We start from the raw sequence: 24,846 nt of genomic DNA on the forward strand, positions 1-24,846 counted from the left end.
ATGTCCAATCTTTCTGAATGCGCGATGCTTTGCTGACACAATAACGTCCATAGAATTTGTTAAGAAATCAAGTCTCATAAGAAACCATAATACTGATGTAATTTTTGCTCGTTAAATGATTTCTGAATTCGAGAAGATTGCATGTCGCCTTAATAAATGCCCTTTTTCATGGAGTATGATTCGCGAGTCTTCTCGCGTAAGTGCTTTCCACCATTACTTTCCACCCCCTGCCGACATGCTAGAAAACGACGTTTTAAATCATCAATGAAATTTGTACCCTGATATCTTAAGCTGAAGACATTTAGTCAGATTCTGCCGTACGTTTTAGATAAATCCTAGAGTCAAATCTCATTATATTCTCAATATTCCAGTGTCTGCATTCCAGTATCGTATTTATCTGCCGATACTAAGCAGTGACTATAAGTTAAAATGTCCTTATCTGCACGGGAACTACGTAACGTGTGTGCGAGTTCAGGTTGAGACATGCGGAAGTTTGGGTCTAGCTATAGGTCGTGCCCGGATAGGCAAAGCGCTAAGGCGGCTGCTCGTATAAAACAGGAAATCGGGGTTCGGGTCTCGGTCCGTGACAATTTTTCACTGTCGTCATTCCCTTATACAGCTGATGGTTGTTTGTATTCGTAACTGAAAATACATTTCTTGCGTTTAACAGCGGCTGTAGTAGCGGCAGTGTCTGTTCCTTCAGACATGCATGTGCGCATTGTTCATCTCAACAACACAGGCATTGCAATATCGTATTTATCTACTGACACCAGGCAGCGACTTTCAATTAAAATGTCCTCCCCTATAAAGGAATTAAATAATGTGTTTACAAATACAGGCTGTGACGTAGAAACGAGAAGATATGGAATATTGTGTCTGCCCGTCGGTCATGCAAGGATAGCCAAAGCGGTTAATGCGATCGCTCACGTAAACGCGAGTAATCCGTGTTCGAGTCCCGGTGTGGCACAACTTTTCATTGCCATCATTCTCTTATACAGCTGATGGTTGTTCGTCTTCGCAACTGCGAATACATTTCGTGTATATCATTATAAATTCAATTACTGACTTCAGATGAGATTGCACTTAGTGGAATTTACTAGTGGGAAGGCACTGCCTGCTTTTGATAGGAAGCAAAATAGCTCCACCAAGTCTATTAGATGGTGCGAAAGGTGTATGCCGTATTTGGCATAGAACTTAGGTGAAATCTAATTAAAAGAATGGGCTCTTTTATCTGGTGGTGCTGTAAGGATTTTTCTGATATCATGCTGTTTTTTGTTAGTTATTAAACTTGGTGAAGTATCTAATATGTAAAGTTTCTCTTACAGGGCATCACGCAATTCCAAGTGCAGTGTACTGTCTTAGAGGACCTGAAAATGGAAACTAAAGTGCAGAGTACCGGTACTGATTTAGAGAATGGCCAGGGGGAAAGGATTGAGGCACAAATACCAAATTATATGCATATTTTGGCAAAAGCGAGGGCGCCATGGAAGAAACTAGGAATGAGATAAGCAAAGTCAAGAAAGAGTTAGAAACAGTGAATCAGTGGAGTGAAGGACCTAGCCACACACATGTCTTTTTTCAGTGGAGTGAAGGAGTAAACAAAAAGATAGCTGAGGTGGCAGGAAACCAGGCCAAGGCAGCTGAAGGGATAGAGAACAATAATTTTGGAAGACGAGTTCGATTTGGAAGCGGTTTGCGCTACTTGATCGAATGGAGTTATGTGAAGTCATATGTGAAATCATCAGAGAACATACTGAATTGCTAAAGAACTTGTTTCAGCAAGTTCTACAATGTGTTAATGTGTTAATCCAATGAGGAGGGGAGACAGCAAAAATTTCAGAGAAGGTAGTGTTGCTGACCACCGCCATTGAGCAACTTTGTCACCACACAGATGAGAACTCTGACTGAACTTGTCTCACCGCAGTAGGTGGCAGTGAAAAAGTGCGGTCGATGCTACGATTCAAATAGAATCAAACTCAGATAAATAGAAAGCATAGGGAAAGCAGAGCATGATCTGCAATGGATCGTGGACCACAATCAAATGTGGGAAGGACAGCACAATGCTGCATTTAGTACAGGAGAAAAGTGAATGTGTAGTGAACCAGAAGAGCTGAATAAATTACAGGAAAGGTTATGTCAACTTTGTGGGTCGTCAGCGCAAACTAAGCCAAAGAAACCACGCAAGTTGACTGATTTGGATGCAGACGAGACCCAATGTCATTTCGTCACGATCCAGAAGTACGGATTGTTTCCTGGCCTCATGATTGAGCAACACTTGCATATTTGGCTTGATCACTGTCACAAAGCACTGCCCATGTCGTGGTCCCCTCTAATGAAGATAAATTTTGTCTGTGGGCATTTACAAGAAGAGTCGGTCACGGGAGTGTGATTAATAATGCAAGATTGTAAGGCATAGCAACATTTCAAGCACACATTTCTATCTGAGTTTTAATCTAAGAGTACCCAGGGCCAGGTAAACATGAGTATTCGCATGATGGAAGCGTATAGTGTGTCAGATTATAGTAATTCGATCCAGTATTTGAAGGTAATGATTAAGCGAAGTGCATACCTTAATTTGCTGTATGATATGGCAGCAGTAATGAGGATATGCTTGACCAAGCAGCCTCATGGCCTCGAAATGGTCATAGCTGGGAGATGCATGAATGATGTAAGGGCATTTCAGTGTCTCTTACCAGGACCGTCGAAATGAGGAACAAGTGCCAGTACAGTAAGTTGGAAATAATTTGTGTTTGGATCATCGTTGAGAGGGATGGAGAGACTGGCATCCTCGCTGTCAATTGAATAGGATTGATACAAGGATAACTGTAGTCTCAGGAGAGGCCATTGGTCACAAAGAGGCTCTTACAATGATAGTTGTGACTTTGTGATATACGAGAAAGGAGAGGGACGTGAAGCAACACCAGAAATTGTGGAAGTATGGACGGCTGATTTGAGAATGTCGTGAATGAAACCAGTAATGCAAGGAATTGACTGGAGAGGCCTGAGCTGGTTAATAGTGTAAATAATAAGCAGCTACCTGGTTACTGCACATTTATTACACATTACTTTTGAAGAGATAAGGGAAGTACTGTTAAGAGAGGAGGTTGATATGGAGATACCAGTATATAGTGTACTTGGAGTAAGATTTAGCAGTAAATAAAGGTATCACATCCTGTACACCGGTTGTCAGGTGTCTGTGATGAGCAATAGCGTCGATGAGGACTGTCTTGGGGAGGAAGAACGGCCTGAATTTCCGATGTAGCAGATGTAAGGTAGAGAAGCAGTAACGGTAAAAGCAGTTTAAGTCAAGTGTCAAGCTCAGATCAAGGTGGTGTGGCAGTCATGAGCAGAGTGGGTAAACTTCTAAACTATTTTGTTCATTACAGTAGATGCGATCCTAGGTTTGTACTTTCTAAATTACTACAAAACGAAAATAAACGTTGATATGAGGCTGATCGTGACAGGTACTTACACTGAGTCATTCATGTCGTATTTTAAGGAGTTTGTGGAAAAGGCTGTTCTAGAAAATGACTGTTCAAAGCCTTTAATTGATGTGGCATGAACCTTACCATTTAGAGAAAACATGTTGTCAGCTGCCTCCATTAGAGGTTTAAACACTGTGAGTCCTGAAAAAGGAATTAATGAGAAGCAGGACTTGATTAAAGTGGTAAATAATAAATTAGGACACCTTGAGTCAGTATTTTGGTAGCACATTGTGACATTTTTTCAGAAATGCCAGGGACTAATTTAATGTTAAATAGCAGCAAAAGCACTTCTTATGTCCATATAGATCCCATTAAAACATAATGGGCTAATCAATGAAGAGGTTTGTGTTATGGCTGCACAGGGTATTATTGAAACTGCGACTAGTTTCTACAGCAATATGTTATTATGTGTACCAAAGAAAGACAGATCAATATGCTTGGTAATTGGCTCATGCCAGATTAATACTATTACAGAATCAGTAATGCCTGTTCAAAAACATTAGAAGAACTGTTACAATGTTTCCATGGTGGGAAGTTACTCACCTCCATGGATTTGAGTCTGAGTTATTGGCAGGTGAAACTGCAACTGGATTGTCACCGTAATACCACATACCTGTGTTTTGGGCGTTGCTACCAGTTCAAAGAGTTACCTCTGGGACTGATTGTCTTGTCAGCCACCCTCATTACATGTTTAAACACAGTGATTTCTTAAAGCTGAGGAAGAAGGTGACAATGGATGTGATCATGTTCTAATCACTGCAAGATCATGGCAAGAGCATAATGAGACCTGAGACTGTTGCTAAAAGCATTCAAAGACCGTGGGATAACTGTCAACCTTGTTAAATTAGAGCTTGAGTATAAGGAAGTCAATTTCCTCAGGCAAATGACTTCATCAGAAGGATTTTGTCCCAACTCAGAGAAGGTCTAGGCCGTTAGCAATTATGTAGTACCAAAAACTAAGTGACAGGTTAGCATCTTTTTTTGGATTAATAAATATCTACAAATGATTCATGTAGATGACCATATCTATGACGAGGCATCACTTCGTAGGAAAGAATACATTTGGAACTGGGATGAAGAAGCACAGTGAGAATTCATGCCATTGAAGGAAGCATTAATCAACACTCCCACATTGGGACATTCTGACAGAGAGAGAGAGAGAGAGAGAGAGAGAGAGAGAGAGAGAGAGAGAGAGAGAGAGAGAGTTCTGTTTTCTGTTGAATAGCTCCCATATTGAATTGGTGTTTATCTATTCTAGGAGGTAGAGTGTTATGGTGACTAGATGCTTGCATTTGCAGATAGCATCCTGTCTAAGTCTGAATGAAATTACTTCATTATGGCACTCGAAGTCCTGGCTAATGCGTAGGAATTTATGGGGTTTCTATTCTTCCTGTTCTGTGGCTATAAAAGGCTGCAGTTTTTGATGACTGCCAAGTTGATGCATGGACACTTGGTGCACAGCTCACTATATCTCCAAGAGCTTTGATTTAGAAACATGAAGGTGCTAATGATGGACAAGGTGATGGCACATGCAATGTCATGTGCACCCGTAGGACTGACAGTTGCAATCAAAAGAGATGTACGTGTGATGTTTGGTGTTGTTCAATAGTAATAACTTTGATTTGTTTTAAATTGGCTTATAGATCATGAGTCGTTATGTATGTAGTTAGGTAGATCTAATAGTTGTTGATTTTTTATATGTTGTAGAGGGTGAAGGATGAAGGATAGTAGTGATGATCATTTAGTGTATTAGACAATTGGTAGTGTAGTTTGTGATATTAGATTGATGTGAAAAATACAATGAAAAGATGATCCACTCTTGCATTAGTGGGAGTCAGGTATACCGCAATGATAGAGCCGGTAGGAAGTTGTGTGGTCTTGTTTTGTGTTTTTGTTTAATGATGAGTCAAATATTAGTGGGACTATGGTGTTGGTCTTTTAAACTACAGAGACCTTTCGTTGTCATAAGTGGAACCTCACTATCCTAAGTGCTGAAGTGTTTGGTTTGTTTAAAAGCTAGGTTTTAGGAACATCATGAAAAATTTCTCTTGGAAAGATAATGTTTGTAAGTAGTTAAACAGGCGTTTGCCTCTGGTATGTATAACACCAAGAGAGAGAGAAAGAAATGAGAGGCCGCTCAGTTACAGCTTGTAATAAAGTTTGTACAGGGTGTTTCAAAAATGACCGGTATATTTGAAACGGCAATAAAAACTAAACGAGCAGCGATAGAAATACACCGTTTGTTGCAATATGCTTGGGACAACAGTACATTTCCAGGTGGACAAACTTTCGAAATTACAGTAGTTACAATTTTCAACAACAGATGGCGCTGCAAGTGATGTGAAAGATATAGAAGACAACGCAGTCTGTGGGTGTGCCATTCTGTACGTCGTCTTTTTGCTGTAAGCGTGTGCTGTTCACAACGTGCACGTGTGCTGTGGACAACATGGTTTATTCCTTAGAACAGAGGATTTTTCTGGTGTTGGAATTCCACCGCCTAGAACACAGTGTTGTTGCAACAAGACGAAGTTTTCAACGGAGGTTTAATGTAACCAAAGGACCGAAAAGCGATACAATAAAGGATCTGTTTGAAAAATTTCAACGGACTGGGAACGTGACGGATGAACGTGCTGGAAAGGTAGGGTGACCGCGTACGGCAACCTCAGAGGACAACGCGCAGCTAGTGCAGCAGGTGATCCAACAGCGGCCTCGGGTTTCCGTTCGCCGTGTTGCGGCTGCGGTCCAAATGACGCCAACGTCCACGTATCGTCTCATGCGCCAGAGTTTACACCTCTATCCATACAAAATTCAAACGCGGCAACCCCTCAGCGCCGCTACCATTGCTTCACGAGAGACATTCGCTAACGATATAGTGCACAGGATTGATGACGGCGATATGCATGTGGGCAGCATTTGGTTTACTGACGAAGCTTATTTTTACCTGGACGGCTTCGTCAATAAACAGAACTGGCGCATATGGGGAACTGAAAAGCCCCATGTTGCAGTCCCATCGTCCCTGCATCCTCAAAAAGTACTGGTCTGGGCCGCCATTTCTTCCAAAGGAATCATTGGCCCATTTTTCAGATCCGAAACGATTACTGCATCACGCTATCTGGACATTCTTCGTGAATTTGTGGCGGTACAAACTGCCTTAGACGACACTGCGAACACCTCGTGGTTTATGCAAGATGGTGCCTGGCCACATCGCACGGCCGACGTCTTTAATTTCCTGAATGAATATTTCGATGATCGTGTGATTGCTTTGGGCTATCCGAAACATACAGGAGTCGGCGTGGATTGGCCTCCCTATTCGCCAGACATGAACCCCTGTGACTTCTTTCTGTGGGGACACTTGAAAGACCAGGTGTACCGCCAGAATCCAGAAACAATTGAACAGCTGAAGCAGTACATCTCATCTGCATGTGAAGCCATTCCGCCAGACACGTTGTCAAAGGTTTCGGGTAATTTCATTCAGAGACTACGCCATATTATTGCTACGCATGGTGGATATGTGGAAAATATCGTACTATAGAGTTTCCCAGACCGCAGCGCCATCTTTTGTCGAAAATTGTAACTACTGTAATTTCGAAAGTTTGTCCGCCTGAAAATGTACTGTTGTCCCAAGCATATTGCAACAAACGGTGTATTTCTATCGCTGCTCGTTTAGTTTTTATTGCCGTTTCAAATATACCGGTCATTTTTGAAACACCCTGTATATTGTTTGGTATGTAATGAGGACTTTATTCTTCTTCTTCAGTTCCCTTATGTTTTCAAGTATCAGAGTAGCCTATCACTATCCATTTCTCCCATTCTACTCTTGTCTCATACAGTCTCTTCGTTTCCATGATTGTTTTTCCACGCCTTTGAACCAGATTCTCGATGCCTCAGTCACCACATTCATTGGTTTCTTCTGACTGGTCTCCTCTCGTATCCATTCATTTCTAACTCTGCCTCTTCTGATCTTTCCTACTGCCCTCCTCATGAACCTCATTCCTGTGGCAGTAACGCTACTCAGTTGTTTCTCTTATAGTGCCAAACTCTCCACGCCATATGCTATCGCTTGTACCATGATTGCGTGATTGCACTGTAACTTTAGTTTTCATGCCTCCATTCTTCCATCACTAAATAGTATGTTACTGAGATATTCAGAACTGTCTACATTTCCGAGAGGAATTCCGTTACAGTGTGTATTGAGGTCTTCTTCCTGTTTGTTCTGTTTTGGAACCCACTTTACTTTGCTTTTTTCTGCATTCACTACCATTCCCTTTCTCTTCAGTTCTTCATACCATTCCACTACAGCCTGCTGAAGTCTTTCTGGTGTGTCACCCATCAATAGTGTATCATTTGCGTAAAGCGTAGAGCAATGTTTACAAATAGGCTGGTCTCCGCATTCCAAGCTTTGTTCTGTGGGTTCACCCCTTGCGTGTCTTTTCTTCCCCCCCCCCCCCCTTTTTTTTTTTTTTTTACTTCATCTCGGACGGCATTAAAAGTACTTGGAGGTGAAGCGAGGTGAAGCGGAGAGGTAGTGGAGTGAGAAAAATGCAGGAGGGGTACATTTTAAGGAACGCTGGTGCTGAAATGAATAGTCGAACAGAAGAGAGAGTAGGTATAACTACGTGCGAGCAGCCTGAAATGAAACTGAGAGGATAGGGACCAGTCAATTAAAGAATAACGGTTGTTAATTTGGATTTAGAGATGGAAGTGTCCTACATTGAAGTGCACAAACCAACTGAAGATTCCAACATTACTAGATAAAGAAGAATTCTATGTACCATTACACTGGGGTTGCCAAGTAAACCTCCACTGGGACACTTTTACTGGCTGGTAACAGCACTACGCAGTCAATTTATTTCGAGAGAACTTCGATAGAGATATGCCAGCTGGCTAAGGGCAGCTCTTGTAACCTTGGGGCACTGACGGGTCCATACATTCCTGCCGCCATAGGCGCTCCACACAAAGGACTCTCCACTGGGATGACTAAGGATGCCACGTGTCAGGCAGCATCCATACCTCCTTACTGACTGTGAGTTCCATAGTGATAACCGGGCTAAGAAGAACTATTTCACAGATTATACACTAGTGGTCAAAAGTAAACGCACACCTCCAAATACATACGTTTTTCATATTAGGTGTATTGTGCTGCCACCTACTGCCAGGTACTCCATATTAGCGACCTCAGTAATCATTAGACATCGTGAGAGAGCAGACTTCGAACGTGGTCAGGTGATTTGGAGTCACTTGTGTCATACAACTGTACGTGAGATTTACACACTCTTAAACATGTCTATGTCCACTGTTTCCGATGTGATAGTGAAGTGAAAACGTGAAGGGACGCGCACAGCACCAAAGCGTACAGGCCGAACTCGTCTGTTGACTGACAGAGACCGCCGACAGTTGAAGAGGACCGTAATGTGTAATAGGCAGACATCTACCCAGATCATCACACAGGAATTTCAAACTGCATCAGGAATCCACTACAAGTATTATGGCAGTTAGACGGGGGGTGAGAAAACTTGGATTTCATGGTCGAGCGGCTGATCACAAGCCACACATCACGCCGGTAAATGTCAAACGACGCCTCGCTTGGGGGGGGGGGGGGTTAAGGAGCGTAAACATTGACGATTGAACAGTGGAAAAACGTTGTGCGGAGTGACGAATCACGGTACACAATGTGGCAATCCGATGGCACTGTGTGGGCATGGTGAATGCCTGGTGAACTTCATCTGCCAACGTGTGTAGTATCAACAGTAAAATTCGGAGCCTGTGGTGTTATGGTGTGGTCGTGTTTTTCATGGAGGGGGCTTGCACCCCTTGTTGTTTAGCGTGGAACTATCACAGCGCAGGCCTATATTGATGTTTTAAGCACCTTTTTGCTTCCCACTGTTGAAGAGCAATTCGGGGTTGGCGATTGCATCTTTCAACATGATCAAGCACCTGTTCATAATGCACGGCCTGTGGCGGAGTGGCTACACGACAATAACATCCCTGTAATGGAGTGGGTTGGGTTGTTTGTTGGAAGAGACCAAACAGCGAGGTCATCGGTCTCATAGGATTAGAGAAGGATGGGGAAGGAAGTCGGCCGTGCCCTTTCAAAGGAACCATCCCGGCATTTGCCTAGAGCGATTTAGGGAAATCACGGAAAACCTAAATCAGGATGGCCGGACGGGGATTGAACCATCGTCCTCCCGAATGCGAGTCCAGTGTGCTAACCTCTGCGCCACCTCGCTCAATAGTGTAATGGAGTGGTCTGCACAGAGTCCTTACCTGAATCCTGTAGAACACCTTTGGAATGTTTTGGAACGTCGACTTCGTACCAGGCCCCACCAACAGACATCGATACCTCTCCTCAGCGCAGCACTCCGCGAAGAATGGGCTGCCATTCCCCAATAAACCTTCCAGCGCCTGATTGAACGTATGCCTGAGAGAGTGGAAGCTGTCATCATGGCTAAGGGTGGACCAACACCATGTTGAATTCCAGCATTACCGATGGAGGGAGCCACAAACTTGTAAGTCATTTTCAGCCAGGTGTTCGGATACTTTTGATCACATAGTGTATGTTGTGCTGGGAAAGCCTTAACTAAATGCCCCATGGACTGGCGCTGGCCTGATGTTCATGGTGTAAACAAGAGACTTATATTGAGATATGCTGAACCTATACTTTTTTTAGATTGACCTCTGATGTGGGTAGTAAGAACAGTAATTGACTATCTGTGCTACCAATTTCTACCGGCTTGGATTTAGTTCATTAAATACAAAAGATACCTTTCATGTAAATCAAGAATGAATTGATTGTTTTCCATTGCCTGTCTAGAGGGAGTAGTGCTTGTGAGTTGAACTTTTCCACGTGGAGCTCATGGACATGACTTTAGTGTGTAGTGGCAGTGTGGAGCCTCTGAGGACACACTTTTTAGTGAAGAGAAGGGGTGGTCCACTGCAAATAGCAAGATTACAGACGTTTATAATCAGCAATTAATGAATCAATATCGAGTAATGGTAGCGACAACTGAAAGACAGCGATGTGTAGTTGATGAAATAATGCTTTCGATCTCGTGTAGCCTGGGTGTGACTTTCTGTGGGACTAATGAGACAGACTGTGTGAAAACCACATTTTTACGTCGTTTAACAATCTCTACGTGAAGTATTTCCCAGTACTCATAGTAAGATGTGACGTCATACCTGATAACCATTTCAACGCCCTTGCCCATTTCAGCTCAGTGCGACGTGTGTGAAAGTTGTTGTAATATGAAGAGACTAGGTCATAAACTGCGTTATGCTTCATGATGACTGTAGGGGTTGTGTTGATTCTGTAATGTTCTCTTTCCGTGTTAGGTAAATGAACTTTAATTATGTAGTTAATGATATATTTTCACATTTTTTCCTTGTAAATTCAGTCAAATGAGCACTTTGTACACAAGCATTTAATCCTCATTTTGGGTTAACTGCTGTAATTTTATCTTTGTGACATCATTCATTGTAAATAATTACTATTAAAACAGTCTTGATCACGATTTATTTAACAAGGTGACCGGTTTCGACCACTACTGTGGTCATCTTCAGACCATTGAGTAGGAACCCCTTTCTGTTGCGATTCTCCAACAGAAAGGGGTTCCTACTCAATGGTCTGAAGATGACCACAGTAGTGGTCGAAACCGGTCACCTTGTTAAATAAATCGTGATCAAGACTGTTTTTAATAGTAATTATTTACAAGACATTGATCACTGCTGTTCCCATAATGCATTCAAAAGTAATCATTCATTGTGTTAGGAGTACGTTTCACCTTGTCGGCATATTTTTTTGCATAACGATGAGTGATGAGAGGAACAGACACATGCACATTGATACTGAGTGTCCTTATGTAATCCTCTGAACACAGCTGTAACTGACCATAATTAGTACAATGTTAGACCTATACAGGATAGACATTAATAAAACTGACAAACAGCAGCGAAGGACTCCTGACTGCAAATGGACGGAAAAATGTCCTATAAACATATGTCTAGAAATTGACAGTATGTATGCAACGACAAGAAATCTTTCCAGGACACAGTAAAGAGCTGCATCGAATCTTTGTCACAACAGATGTTCAAAGTGGCCTCCATGTGATGCAATGCACACGTTCACACGTCGCATCACGTACTGCCGTCCTTTTGCTTTACACCATGTTGGCACGCCACTTGGCTGGAGCTTGTACTAGGGTTCGTCTCAATGTCCTGTAGAACCCGATCCTCCAAACCTGGTGAACGCACAGTCTGCTGCCTCCCCGCAAGTTCGTCTGTCTGAAAGGACTCGTAATCACACAAACACCCGGAAAGGGCTTGCAATGTTGTGTGATGTGGTTGGTATCTGTGATGGTACTTGTTTTAGTATCGCCCATCTGCGTCGCTGTACACAAACACCATCTCAGCTTGTTCCTGGCATGAATACCAAACCATTCTGCTGATTATAGTACGTTGCGTTAATCACGTAGCCTGCAACATATAAGAACACATGGCAAGTGGTCAGAGGAATTTTCAGTCGTCAGTGCCATGTACCGTGTTCATAGGACCTTTCTTCCTCCATTTCCAGTCCAGCATCCGTCCCTGCAATTTGTCGATTTTATTAATATTCACCCTGTATATTTAGATAAAGTTTATCAAATCTTTTGCAGATATTGACTTTGCCTATTTGTCTTCTATGTTCTAATGAGACGGAAGCATGTTTCACCTTGCCTGTTAACATTCATTTCCAGTGACGTTTGCTGGTGTATGTAGACATATGACATAGATACATGATCTGCTACCCATCCTTAGTATATAATCAAGTTTTTTGAAGTGATGTATAAAGCACATTCCTTTTTTGGGAATAACCGTTTTGAAGAATTATGTAATTGGTAGTGTCATATTCTGTTTGTAAGTCATGTATTGGCCTGAATGAAGGCAAGAACAAATCTTCTTTTGCTGTAAATTTTGTAATCATTCCGGACCTCAAGGATTGACGTTCTCCTTGGGCTCCCATCACTGTGTAAGGACGAATAACGAAAAATAAAAATCGCTATACCACTGTAAGAGGTCCATGATTAAGGAATTTGTTGTTAGCGCATTCGAGCAGATGTAATTTCGGTGGGTTGCTCACGCGCTGCCTGCGATATGTAAGGTATAAGAGAATCTCAGATCAAAGAGCAGTGTTGACTGCAGTAGGAACTGTGTAGTTGTAGCAGTAAGTAGTTGCTAGCGAGCAGTCTGGTGTATCGTGTTGGCTGGGCCGGTCGTGTGCAGCGAGCGGTATAATATAAGGTAAAAGCAGACTCGCGCATATGTAGTATTGTTAAATCAAGTCCCATGTAAATCTTTTAAAAAAAATCTCGTAATAATAATCTTTCTCATAAAAAGTAACTTCTGACGATCATTCATTTCAATTTAAAGAATTTACTAATTTCTCCAATCCATGATCATCCCGATTATTGCAAAGAAAAACCAGTTGTTCCTTTTATAAATGACAAATCTATTGGCCAGCATTGCACTGGGCTGTGCCACAAAAATTTATTGTAAGAGCAGATATATATGCGTTATCTGGCGACTTCATTGAGGTAAGAATTTTCTCTTTTTTATTCAGAATGATCTTTCAGGGCCATGACGCAGCACTGCTGACGTCCAAAATTCACCAGTTTAAATTCACGGTCATTATTGAAAGGTTATAAGTGAGCGACAATTTTATTGAGAGGTTAATCACATTGTATTATTGGTAGGTTACGGAATTTTTACTATTGAGAGGTTACACTAAATGTGAATACTACTCTTATTATTTTTTATTTTTTGTGGGGAGGTTACACCACGTCATATAATAACAGGTCCAGCGCCTTTTTCCTTCCCAGCATTCGAATAACGAAAGGTGTGCCTATGCCATCTTTCATGGAAGTATTATTTGTAACGGACGTTATAGGATAAGATTGCTTCTCTGCTATTTGCTTATCATATAACCGTGATTGAGAGAAGGATTGTATGGGGAACCAGCTTAACTGATTTTATTTCCATTTGTCTCATATAAGCATTCATGTCACCTTTACCGATAACCTAATCATATTTAGCTCTGTGAAACATGGATGTGTGGTTAATTGAGAGAATCAATATAGCTTTCTTTGTTCTCACTACAGAATCGTGGGAACGTCCGTTGAATTTTTAATCTACAAATCTGGCGTGCGGTGTGAATCTTGTTAGTAGTTTTGTTTTATAATGTAGGTTAATTCATTTATCTAGGAAGTAGCGAAATTTTGAGTGTGTGAATTTTATTGGTTTTCAACCCACTTATTGGAAGGGTGACTTATTTTTCATTGGACACCTCCGTTAGGCCCGCATCTCGTGGTCGTGCGGTAGCGTTCTCGCTTCCCACGCTCGGGTTCCCGGGTTCGATTCCCGGCGGGGTCAGGGATTTTCTCTGCCTCGTGATGGCTGGGTGTTGTGTGCTGTCCTTAGGTTAGTTAGGTTTAAGTAGTTCTAAGTTCTAGGGGACTGAGGACCATAGATGTTAAGTCCCATAGTGCTCAGAGTCATTTGGACACCTCCGTTAGGATTTCTCCACTGTGTTCTGCAGATTTTATTTAACAGAGCGGACAGTCACAAGCCAGATTTGATTTTTTCAGACAGTGCTAATAGACAGATAACTGTATCTGCAAAAAGTCTCAAGTTGATATCTATATTGTCTTCTCACGTCTGTACCATACAATTCGTAGGAATTACTGGTGAATTCATCTTATAATATCTTCCTTCCACTGCTGTAATGAGTGCCTGGGTTTTTGATGCAGTCACAAAAGCATCCACGTGCCACGTTTCTGAATGAACTATCTTCTGCTGACACAATAATGTCCATAGAATTTGTTAAATCAGCCAGTATGAGGAATCGTAATACAAGATGATTTTGCTCGCCAAATGATTTCTAAACCCGTTTTAATAATTTTTTTTGTGGTGTGTGATTTGCTAGTCTTTCTACCCATGCGCTTTGCACTGTTACTTTCAACCTCTTGTGATTAGTGAGAGGCCGGCCAGGGTGGCCGAGCGGTTCTAGGCGCTACAGTCTGGAACCGCGCGACCACTACGGTCGCAGGTTCGAATCCTGCCTCTGGCATGGATGTGTGTGATGTCCTTAGGTTAGTTAGATTTAAGTAGTTCTACGTTCTAGGGGACTGATGACCACAGAAGTTAAGTCCCATAGTGCTCAGAGCCATTTTTTTTTTATTAGTGAGAATAGACGACCTGCTTGAAAAATGTCCTTTTAAATTGTCAGTGATAACTCATGCTGAACTCATTTAGCCAGAATCCGTTGAGCGTATTAGGTAAACCATAGGGTCAAACCTCTTCGTATTCTCTTACTGATTTCAGACGACATTGCACTCAGTGGAATTTACCACCAGAAGGGCACTGCCTGCTCTTGATAGGAAGCACAATAACTCCACCGAGCCCATTAGATATGGTGAAAGTATGAGTATTTAGAATAGTGCTGGAGTTCGGAATTGTGGTTAAATCTGATTAAAAAACTACAATCATCTTTTAGTAGGCTTGGTCAGCCTTGGTGATGAACGCTTTGTTAGTATTAAGTTTGTCGTTAATAGAGGTGCCGTTGTATAATCTTTACTGTTAATACTGCCCTTAACGGCTGTAGCCAGTTTATATCCCACATGTCGTTATTAGTGCCACAGGCTATGGAGAGTGTAGTTAGAAACTTCTGCAGTAGAGTCCAATTTACTGAATCTTTTCGAAGTAGTTTTTACTAGAATATATGCATATATTTTTTCTTCGAGATAACTCATCACACAATTTTTTTTCCAAGTATTTTCCTGTTTACCTGCCAATGAACTGAAATCTGCCATCTCGTTATGTGATCGTTGTATTTCATATCCGTACAAGTTGTTACACACACTTGACTGGTTCAACTTGTAACTCGCTGATATTGTAGTCGTACTATATTACATTTTTTTCATCTTGCGAGATGCACAATTTTACATTGCCCAACATTTAAAGCAAGTTGTCAGTCTCTGTGACACTCGAAATCTTATCAAGTTGTGACTGAATATTTGTGCAACTTTTTTGAGACAGTGCTAATAGATAGATAACTGTATCTGCAAAAGTCTGAAGTTGATATCTATATTGTGCGTCACGTCTATACCATACAACATGAACAGCAAGAGTCCCAATACTCTTTCTTGGAGCGCACCTAGTAATACTTGTACATCTGTCTATCATAACATGCTACGGCCTTCCCACCAATAAATCATCAATCCATTTACTTATTTTTTGGTCGAACTTGTTGTAATCTTCTAGATAAAGAGGAGGAGCTACTCAGCTATAAACTGAACACATACCGAGAACCTTCGCTACCTAAGCATGTTTTAATACAGATTTGTTCGCTGTGATCAAAATCGTGGTCATAATGACAGAAGGAAAAAGGAAACAAAGTGTGTATTATTCCTCGTTTATCCTTCATGTAAACACACAGTAATAAATGTGTTATATGTAGCATCTAGAGCGAGTGTCTAGTGGGATAAATTAGGTCTCTTTCACGGTGTCTTCACAGATAGAACCAGGTACTAGTCAACAGATAACCTTTGGAATGTCTGTGTGATGAACCAAAAAACGTTTTTGATCAATAAAAGAACCACATTATTTTAATCATGTAAGATGCCAACTTATTAAAATAGGTATACACAAAGATAAAACTATTAGTAATACAGCTGAAGTAAAATGCATCTGTAGCAGAACCTCTGTCGTGTCTGAAGTGTTCATAGCAGTGTGTAGGTCTTAAGACATATTTGGGAGAAGCAGTTACGCTAAACTCTTGTAAAGAAATCTGCTAAAATTAGCTTCCACATTTAAATAATGACATAAACTTCCTTTCATACTTTTATTTCTGTTTCAAGGCCTTTGATCGGCAAACAAACAATCTTCTGACATTTTATTGCTCAAAATGAATGGGATAATGTCACATGTCAATGGCTCGATACATGTCCAATCTTTTTAAAGCCTTCTAAGTGGTACGGGTTCATCACAGCCTCCTTCGTGCAGGATTCGCACATCTGAAACAGAAAACAACGTTACGGTCATAACAGGTACCAGCAGATTGAAGATAATGTTAAACCAGGATAAAGATCAACGAAAATCATATAAAAAAGAAGAGGGAGATTGAAATTGGCTCATCTTGTGTGGCTCCATGGCATCTGTATGGCACGCTGTGTTTGGCAACGAGAGGACCTATACCACGGGGGGAGGAAAAAATAAAGTCTAGTCATGTATTTTTCTTTCAAGAAAATGATTTAAAAGTCGGTATTAAACAGTTTTTTAACAGGGTCGGAACTGGAATTTTTTGTGTCTAATTACAAGTTACCATTCTTCCTAAATGTTAAAAATATTCCATCGTCTGGCGTCTGTCTTTAGAAATCTGGCGGATTATGGGCAACCTAAAGCGGGACTGCTCGGCTCTGTGATCTGAAATCCTTCCAAATACGAGCAATACGTCCCCTCGCTCGGTACAGATAAGAGAGGACACTGAGTAAGTGTTACTCTGAGATGAAAAAGTTGACACTTGAGAGAAAATCATAGCGATTCATATCCAGTTCTGCTTATTTTGAGTCTGTATCCAGTTCTTCACATTTTTTCTCCATGTAAACTTGTGGGCCAGGTTATCTAACCCAATACAGGTTTTCAGTTTGTTACTGACTGCCAAATGTGTTTCATTTAGTTTTGCCTGTGTTATGATTATCTCATTGGCTACATTGTACCAAGAAGCCTTCGCGTCACTGGTGAAGAATTGTAAGTGTAGGTTATTGTCCCAGTTAACAGTGGATACTTTTCTTGCATTCTGCCTGGTTTAAGTCCCTTTATTAGTTGACTGCAAGTAATTTTTCTTGAAAACGTACTTTACTGAAGGTGTAACTTAGATCTCTCACAAAATCTTGTATGTACTGTAGGTTACTGTGACTGTAGTTTAACATTATTGCTGCAGAGCTACTGGGAACTGCTGCATATCCTGTGGGAGCTGAGACAAGAAGAAGCAATGTTTGGGCTTTGGTGATGGGAGCCATGGTGGAGTGTTGGAAAACGACTGTATTGTGAGGAGCAGCGCCAAGACTGTAGCTGACAGGACCGATTGATTGGGAGAATGCACTTCTGCTTTGGATAGAAGGCGTCAGTTAAAGTTGCCTTGGGACAGCAAGTGGGATGCATGGAAATCAAGGGAGGCTGGTATCAGTGCTGCACCAGTCCAGTGTTTGGAAGGATTGGGTGGACGATGCACAGTGTTGACTTGATCTTCGAGGTAAGAAAATTAAAGTCGTGTGACGTGTGGATTGGTTGGCTGGGAAGCACGGGGGGGGGGGGGGGGGGGGGGGGTTGGGAGGGGGGGAGGCAAGTTCAGCCGCCTAATTGGAAAGGTTCAGCCACCTAACCTAACCTAACCTAACTTAACTTAACCTAACCTGTGTATGTTAGGTATACTTGATACGTGTAGACGACTTGAATGGGGGTGTGCAGCGTAGGATTATGTTTGCGCTGTATGACGATGAGGGAAGGGAGATGGTGAAACCTGCCTAAGTGGAAACATTCATCCACCTAACCTAACATAACCTTACCTAAACTGTCCTCTACTCCTCTTAAATAGCGTTAAGGGAGCCACCGAGCTTAACCTCTGTGTCCGACGGACGGATCATTATCAACAGTGTCATATGTCGTCACTGTGTTAGGCCCGAGGCCCCGGTTAGGCCAGCGCCACTGTAGCTAAGTTACGCCGGCACGGTGACTCAGCGCGTTCGGTCAGAGGGTTAGCTGCCCTATGCAATAAAAAAAACTGAGTTAATGGATCAACGACGAACTGAAACGGGTGTCTTGTGACGTCCGCACCGAGCACATGCAACGAACGAAAAAACGAACAAAAAAGGGAACAGCGCGCTGGCTTGTCAAGCTGGGGGGGCCCGGGTTCTATTCCCGGCTGCGTTAGAAATTTTTTTCTCTGCTCAGGGGCTTGGTGTTTGTGTCGTCTTCAACATCAGCATTTCATCCTCACCGACGCGTAAGTCGTCGAAGTGGCCTCACCTAAGAAGACTTGAACCAGGCGATCAGGTCTGTCCGCCGGGAGGCCCTCGCCACACGACATTTTATTTTCATTTCCATAAGGCACTGTGGAGAGATTTGCAGTTTAATCCAGGACACTGATGCAAAGTATGGTGACTAAGAACTTAACGCCACCACCTCGCCTTTCCTTTGCCAGAGAGGCAAAGCTGCCAACAGCACATGACATACTCTGGTGGTTACCCATTCAAGCACCGTCCATGCCCAACGCTGCTTAACTTCCGTGATCTCTCTATCAGAGACATTACTTGTTTATTGATTCCTCTCACATAGGGGGCGGCTGGCAACAGACGTATTATCGCTCTTTAGTCAAATGACATATATATTGTTTTTCAAAATATCAGATATCTGTATGGTGCGAAAACTGGCAGTTGACCCTAAATAACGAAAAGTGTGAGGTCATCCACATGAGTGCTGAAAGGAATCTGTTAAACTTCGGTTAAACGATAAATCAGTCAAATCTAAAGGCCGTAAATTCAATTAAATACGTAGGAATTACAATTATGAACAACTTAAACTAGAAGGAACACATAGAAAATGTTGTGGGGAAGGCTAACCAAAGACTGCGTTTTATTAGCAGGACGCTTAGAAAATGCAACAGATCTACGAAAGGAGACTGCCTACACTACGCTTGTCTGTCCCCTTTTAGAATACTGGTGCGCTGTGTGGGTTCCTTACCAGATAGGATTGACGGAATACATCGAAAAAGTTCAATGAAGGGCAGCACGTTTTGTATTATGGCGAAATAGGGGAGAGAGCCTCACTGAAATGATACAGGACTTGGGGTGGACATCATTAAAACACAGGCGTTTTCCATTGCGGCAGAATCTTGTCACTCAAATTCCAATCACTACCTTTCTCCTCCGAAAGCGAAAATATTTTGTTGACACCAACCTACATAGGGAGAAGCTATCACCATGATAAAATAAGGGAAATCAGAGCTCGTACGGAAATATATAGGTGTTTGTTCTTTCCGCGAGCTGTACGATATTTGAATAATAGAGAATTGTGAAGGTGATTCGATGAACCCTTTGCCAGGCATTTAAATGTGATTTGCAGAGTATTCATGTAAATGTAGATTTAGAAAATAATAGGAGTCAAAAATAATTCCATCTGATAATGTATGCATAAAAAACACTAATGGCAGTGGTGTGACTGGTGTTAAGCTGATGAGGATCACGACGACGCATCTGTCAAGCAGCTTGATTTCAGCTCCCAGTGGATGATACATGGTAACGAAGGAGAGAAGTACGGATGGAGCACCTTGGAACTATATCAGTGGTGATGTTGCCAATGACTGCCGTTAAAGCGGAGTTTCTAAGTACGCTTTTCTGCAATTCCTACACCAAAGAAGATGAAGTAAATATTCCAAATTTGGAATTAAGAACAGCTTCCAAAATGAATAACTTGAACGTAGATACCCGCGGTGTAACGAACGAACTTAAATAATTTGATAAATGCAAGGCTTCTGGTCCAGATTGTATACCAAGTAGGTTCCCTTCAGGATATGTTACTATGATAGCTCCATACTTAGCAATCATACACAAGTACTCACGACGAAAGATCCGTACCTAAAGACTGGCAGTAATAGGGGTAGTCTCTCGAATTACAGACCCACATCACTGACGTCGAGACAACTAGTTTTTTACTCACACTAAACAATGAGTGCTATAGACAGGGAATCTCAAACTGATTCCACATTTCAAGATTTCCAGAAGCTTTCGACATTGTTCCTCACAAGTACCTCTTATTCAAATTGCGTGTCAGCTGTGGGACTGGATTCGTGTTTTCCTGTCAGAAAGGTCACTGTTGGTAGTAATTGACAGAAAGTTATAGAGTAAAACAGAAATATTATCTGGCGTTCCCCAAGGAAGTGTTATTGACCCTCTGCTAATCTGTGCTAAAGATTTAGGAGGCAATGTGAGCATCCTTGTTACATTGTTTTCAGATGATGCTGTCGTGTATTGTATAGTAAAGTCGTCAGAAGATAAAAACCGATTGCAAAATGATTTGGACAAGGTGTCGGTATTGTTCAAAAAGGGTCAGTTGATCGTAAAAAATATAAATTGTCAAGTCATCCACATAGGTACTAAATGGAGTCCGCTAAATTTCGGTTAGTCGGTAAATCACATAAATCTAAAGGCTGTCAATTAACTAAATATCTAGGAATTACAGTTCAAAACAAGTTAAACTGAAACGATCGCATACATACTGTTGTGGGGAAGGAGAACCAAAGACTGCGTTTAATTGGCAGAACATTTACGAAACAAATTATCTAAATCGACTGCTTACACTGCCCTTGTCCGTCCTCTTCTGGACTATTGCTGCACGTGTAGGATCATTATCAGACAGGACTGATGCAGGACACCGAAAAACTTCAAAGAAGGACAGCTCATCTTGTGTTATCACGAAATACGGGAGAGTGTGTCACTGATATGATACATGTGTTACTGTGACATTCATAAAAACAAAGTGGTTTTTGTTGCGTTCAAGAAATTTCAATTACCAACTTTCTCCTCCGAATGAGTAGATATTTTGTTGACGACTACCTACATAGTCAGAAATGATTACGGTAATAAAATAATAGAAATCAGAGCTCATACGGAAAAATTTAAGTATTAGTTTTTGCCGGGGCGCCTTTATCATGTTCGATGAACCCTCTGCCAAGCACTTAAGTATGAATTGCAGGGTAATCATACAGATGTAAATGGAGATGTAGATCTGGGAAGTAGTAAATACATACAAATAGGACACCGAGTTAGAAAGTGGGAATACGATGTTCGGCTGGGAAACGGGGTGTACAAATGGATGCCAAACCACGAAGGAACAGCGCTAGGTCATGAGGCTGGGAGAGGTAGTGGAGCATTGGTCCAGGGAAAGGATGTTAGGGCTAGGGCTATAGCTCGTAGGACGTGTAAATGTCAGGACAGGTTTCCAGATTTGGAAAGAGCCTTTTGAAGTTGCCTTGGGACTGGATATGGACGGTGTGGTAATGAAAGGACGCGTTGGTATAGGCGCAGCAGGAGCCCACGATTGAGTAAACAACTGGGTTATGATGTTTGGCTCTGCAGCATGTACAGGATTTGCGTGGATGTTCGAGAATTTTAGAAGAGGGGAGAATTTTGTCAACTGATAGAGAATATGTGTAGGAGAATGTGGGGGATGCGGAAGACAGGGCGGAATGAGAGGCATTCTAGGACAAGTGTGGAATGGTAAATTTTGGGCGTGTGGTGGGAAACATCAGGCTACGGGGAAAGTAAAACCGCGGTGAAAGTCCAGACACGACAAGAACAGAAGTAAGTGATGCAGATGCTCGACTCACCTGAGGCGGCGCGGCCCAGGCTCTTGTCGCACTCAAAGACGCATTCGTTGGCGTAGGTCTTGTTGTCGGAGCCGCAGAGGGGGCGGTAGATGCGGGGGCAGGCGCACACGTCTCTGCCGCGGCCGCGGAGGTGCTTCGCGGACGCCGAGCTCAGCGCCGCCACCAGCAGCAGCACCGTCAAGCACACGATTGTCTTCCTGCGGTACACAAATGACACATGTGAATAGCGTCACCGAGGACCTTCATGACAGTCTCCTGCATCTCTTGAAGACAGGTTGACTGCCAACGACAAGAAGATTATCGAATACAATCGTCAATGTGTAATCTACAACACACAATCCCGAATGAATCACTACTCAGAGGATGTACAGGACAATAGTATACAAACAGTTTTGTATTCATATTACAGTGATAGCATACAAATTGCGCCAAAAGCGTTTCAATTACACTGAGGTGACAACATTCAAAATGGTTCAAATGACTCTGAGCACTATGGTACTTAACTTCTGAGGTCATGAGTCCCCTAGAACTCAGAACTACTTAAACCTAACTAACCTAAGGACGTCACACACATCCATGCCCGAGGCAGGATTCGAACCTGCGACCGTAGCGGTCGCGCGTTTCCAGACTGTAGCGCCTAGAACCGCTCGGCCACCCCGGCCGGCAGGTGACAACATTCATGCGATACCTTTTTCCGGTCTTAGTGCAGCAATTCGACGTGGAATGGTCTCAACAAGTCCTCAGAAGTCCCTGCAGAAATACTGACCCACTATGCCTCTTCAGCAGTCCCTAATTGGAAAGTGTTGCCAGTGCAGGATTTCGTGCACCAACTGACATCTCGATTATGTCCCATAAATGTTCGATGGGATTCGCGTCGGAAGATCTGGGTGGCAAGATCATTCGCTTGAATTGTCCAAAATGTTCTTCAAACGGATCGCGATCAATTATGACCCGATGACAAGGCGCTTTGTCATCTATAAATATTTCTTTGTTGTTTGGGAAGTCCAAGAACTGCTGCAAATGGTCAGTGACCAGTTCAGTTGGACCAGAGGACCCAGTCCATCCCATGGAAACACAGCTCACACCATTATGGAGCCACTACCAGCTTGCAACAGTACCTTTTTGACAATTTGGGTCCATGGCTTCGTGGGGTCTGCGCCGCACTCGAACCCTACCATCAGGACTTATCAACTGAAACTGGGACTCATCTGACCAGACTACGGTTTTCCAGGATTCTCTGCTACATATGTAGTAGCTCACTGAAACAGGGAATTTTTTCAGATAGACTGAAATACGCTATTGTTAAACCATTGCATAAAAAAGTGGATAGATCTGATACTAACAACTACCGCCCAATCTCACTTCTGACAGCTTTATCCAAAATTCTTCAAAAAATAATGAATTCAAGAGTAGCATCACATATCTGTAAAAATGAAATACTAACAAAATATCAGTTTGGCTTTCAGAATGGCTTTTCAACAGAAAATGCTATATATGCTTTCACTGATCAAATGCATTGAATAACCGAACATCACCCATTTGGATATTCTGTGATCTCTCAAAGGCTTTTGATCGTGTAGATCATGACATTCTTTTAGGTAAGCTTAAGTATTGTGGTATGAGTGAGACAGTGCACAAGTGATTTAATTCATACTTAACTGGAAGAACGCAGAAGGTTGAAATTAACAGTACAGTCAGTAAAAACCAGCAGAGCCCTCTAACTGGTCAGGTATCAAGAATGGCGTCCCACAGTGTTTGGTCTTAGGTTCCTTATTGTTCTTAATATATATAAACGACTTGCCACTCTATATTCATGAAGATGCAAAGCTGATGACACAAGTATAGTAATCACACCCAACAAGCAAGAATCAGCTGAGGAAATAGCAAATAATGTCTTTCAGAAAATTAAGTGGTTCTCTGCAAATGGACTCTTACTAAATTTTGAGAAAACCCAGTTTATACAATTCTGTACAGTAAATGGCATAACACCATTGATAAGTATAGACTTTCATATGGCATCATATTGTGGGCCAATTCGTGATTAAGAGAGAGAGTATTCATTGCACAAGTACATGTAATCGGAATAATAGCTGGAACCCACCCAAGATCACCTTGCAAACATTTATTTAAGGATCTCGGGATATTCACAGTGCCTTCGCAATACATATATTCACTTATGAAATTTGTCATTAATAACTCATCCCAATCCAAAAATAACAGCGAACACTAGAAGAAATGATGATCTTCACTATTGTGGATTAAATCTCATTGTGGCATAGAAAGGGGTGAATTACGCTGCCACAAAAATCTTTGGTCATTTTCCAAATAGTATTTAAAGTCTGACAGATAGACAACCAACATTTAAAAGCAGATTAAGAGAATTTTTGAATGACAAATCCTTCCACTCAACAGATAATTTCTTAGATATGAAGTAGTAACTGAAAAAAAGCTTTTTATTTTTCGTAAAGAAAACTTACGTTAAAGTGATAGAATGACATATTCCACATCGCTACGAAATGTTGTATTCATGATCTATGGAACAAGGATTAATGTATGTATGTATGTACCAGCTATAGTACCAAGGCAGCAGATCAAATGTCAGTGGCAGCAAATAAATAAAGCAGTAAAATTTATTAATGACCGATTTCGGATGTGTGGCATATATTTTCTAATTTTCTACAAAATGCTAAAATTTGTTCTTGCTGATACTGACATGTAAACCCTACATGAAATCTAAATATGTACTCGAAGTGGTGAAATACAATTAGCTGTGAAGCCACCACTTCATCACGGAGACTTTACAAAGAGTTTATAGTATGAAGGCGTGCTGAAAAGTAATGCCTTCGAATTTTTGTGGGAAAGTTCTTAAAGTTTTTGAATAAAACAAACGTTATTAACATTGTAGATCTTTATTATTCATGTCTACAAATTTGCTTCTCTCTGGCGCTA

General features: G+C 41.7%; 1 protein-coding gene across 1 annotated transcript in view; it reads right to left on the reverse strand.

Moving 5' to 3' along the window:
• Nucleotides 1-16,342: 16,342 nt before the first annotated feature.
• Nucleotides 16,343-24,846, reverse strand: part of LOC124596481 (turripeptide Lol9.1-like) — a 32,018-nt gene continuing 23,514 nt past the window's right edge. Inside the window, exons 2-3 of the mRNA XM_047135627.1 lie at nucleotides 21,898-22,094; nucleotides 16,343-16,528 (exon numbers count right to left, since the gene is read on the reverse strand). Of these exons, the coding sequence (XP_046991583.1) occupies nucleotides 16,470-16,528; nucleotides 21,898-22,094 (256 nt within the window). The 3' untranslated portion in view covers nucleotides 16,343-16,469. The remainder of the gene's footprint in view (nucleotides 16,529-21,897; nucleotides 22,095-24,846) is intronic.

This window comes from Schistocerca americana, chromosome 2 (genome assembly GCF_021461395.2).
Source record: "Schistocerca americana isolate TAMUIC-IGC-003095 chromosome 2, iqSchAmer2.1, whole genome shotgun sequence".
NCBI lineage: Eukaryota > Metazoa > Arthropoda > Insecta > Orthoptera > Acrididae > Schistocerca > Schistocerca americana.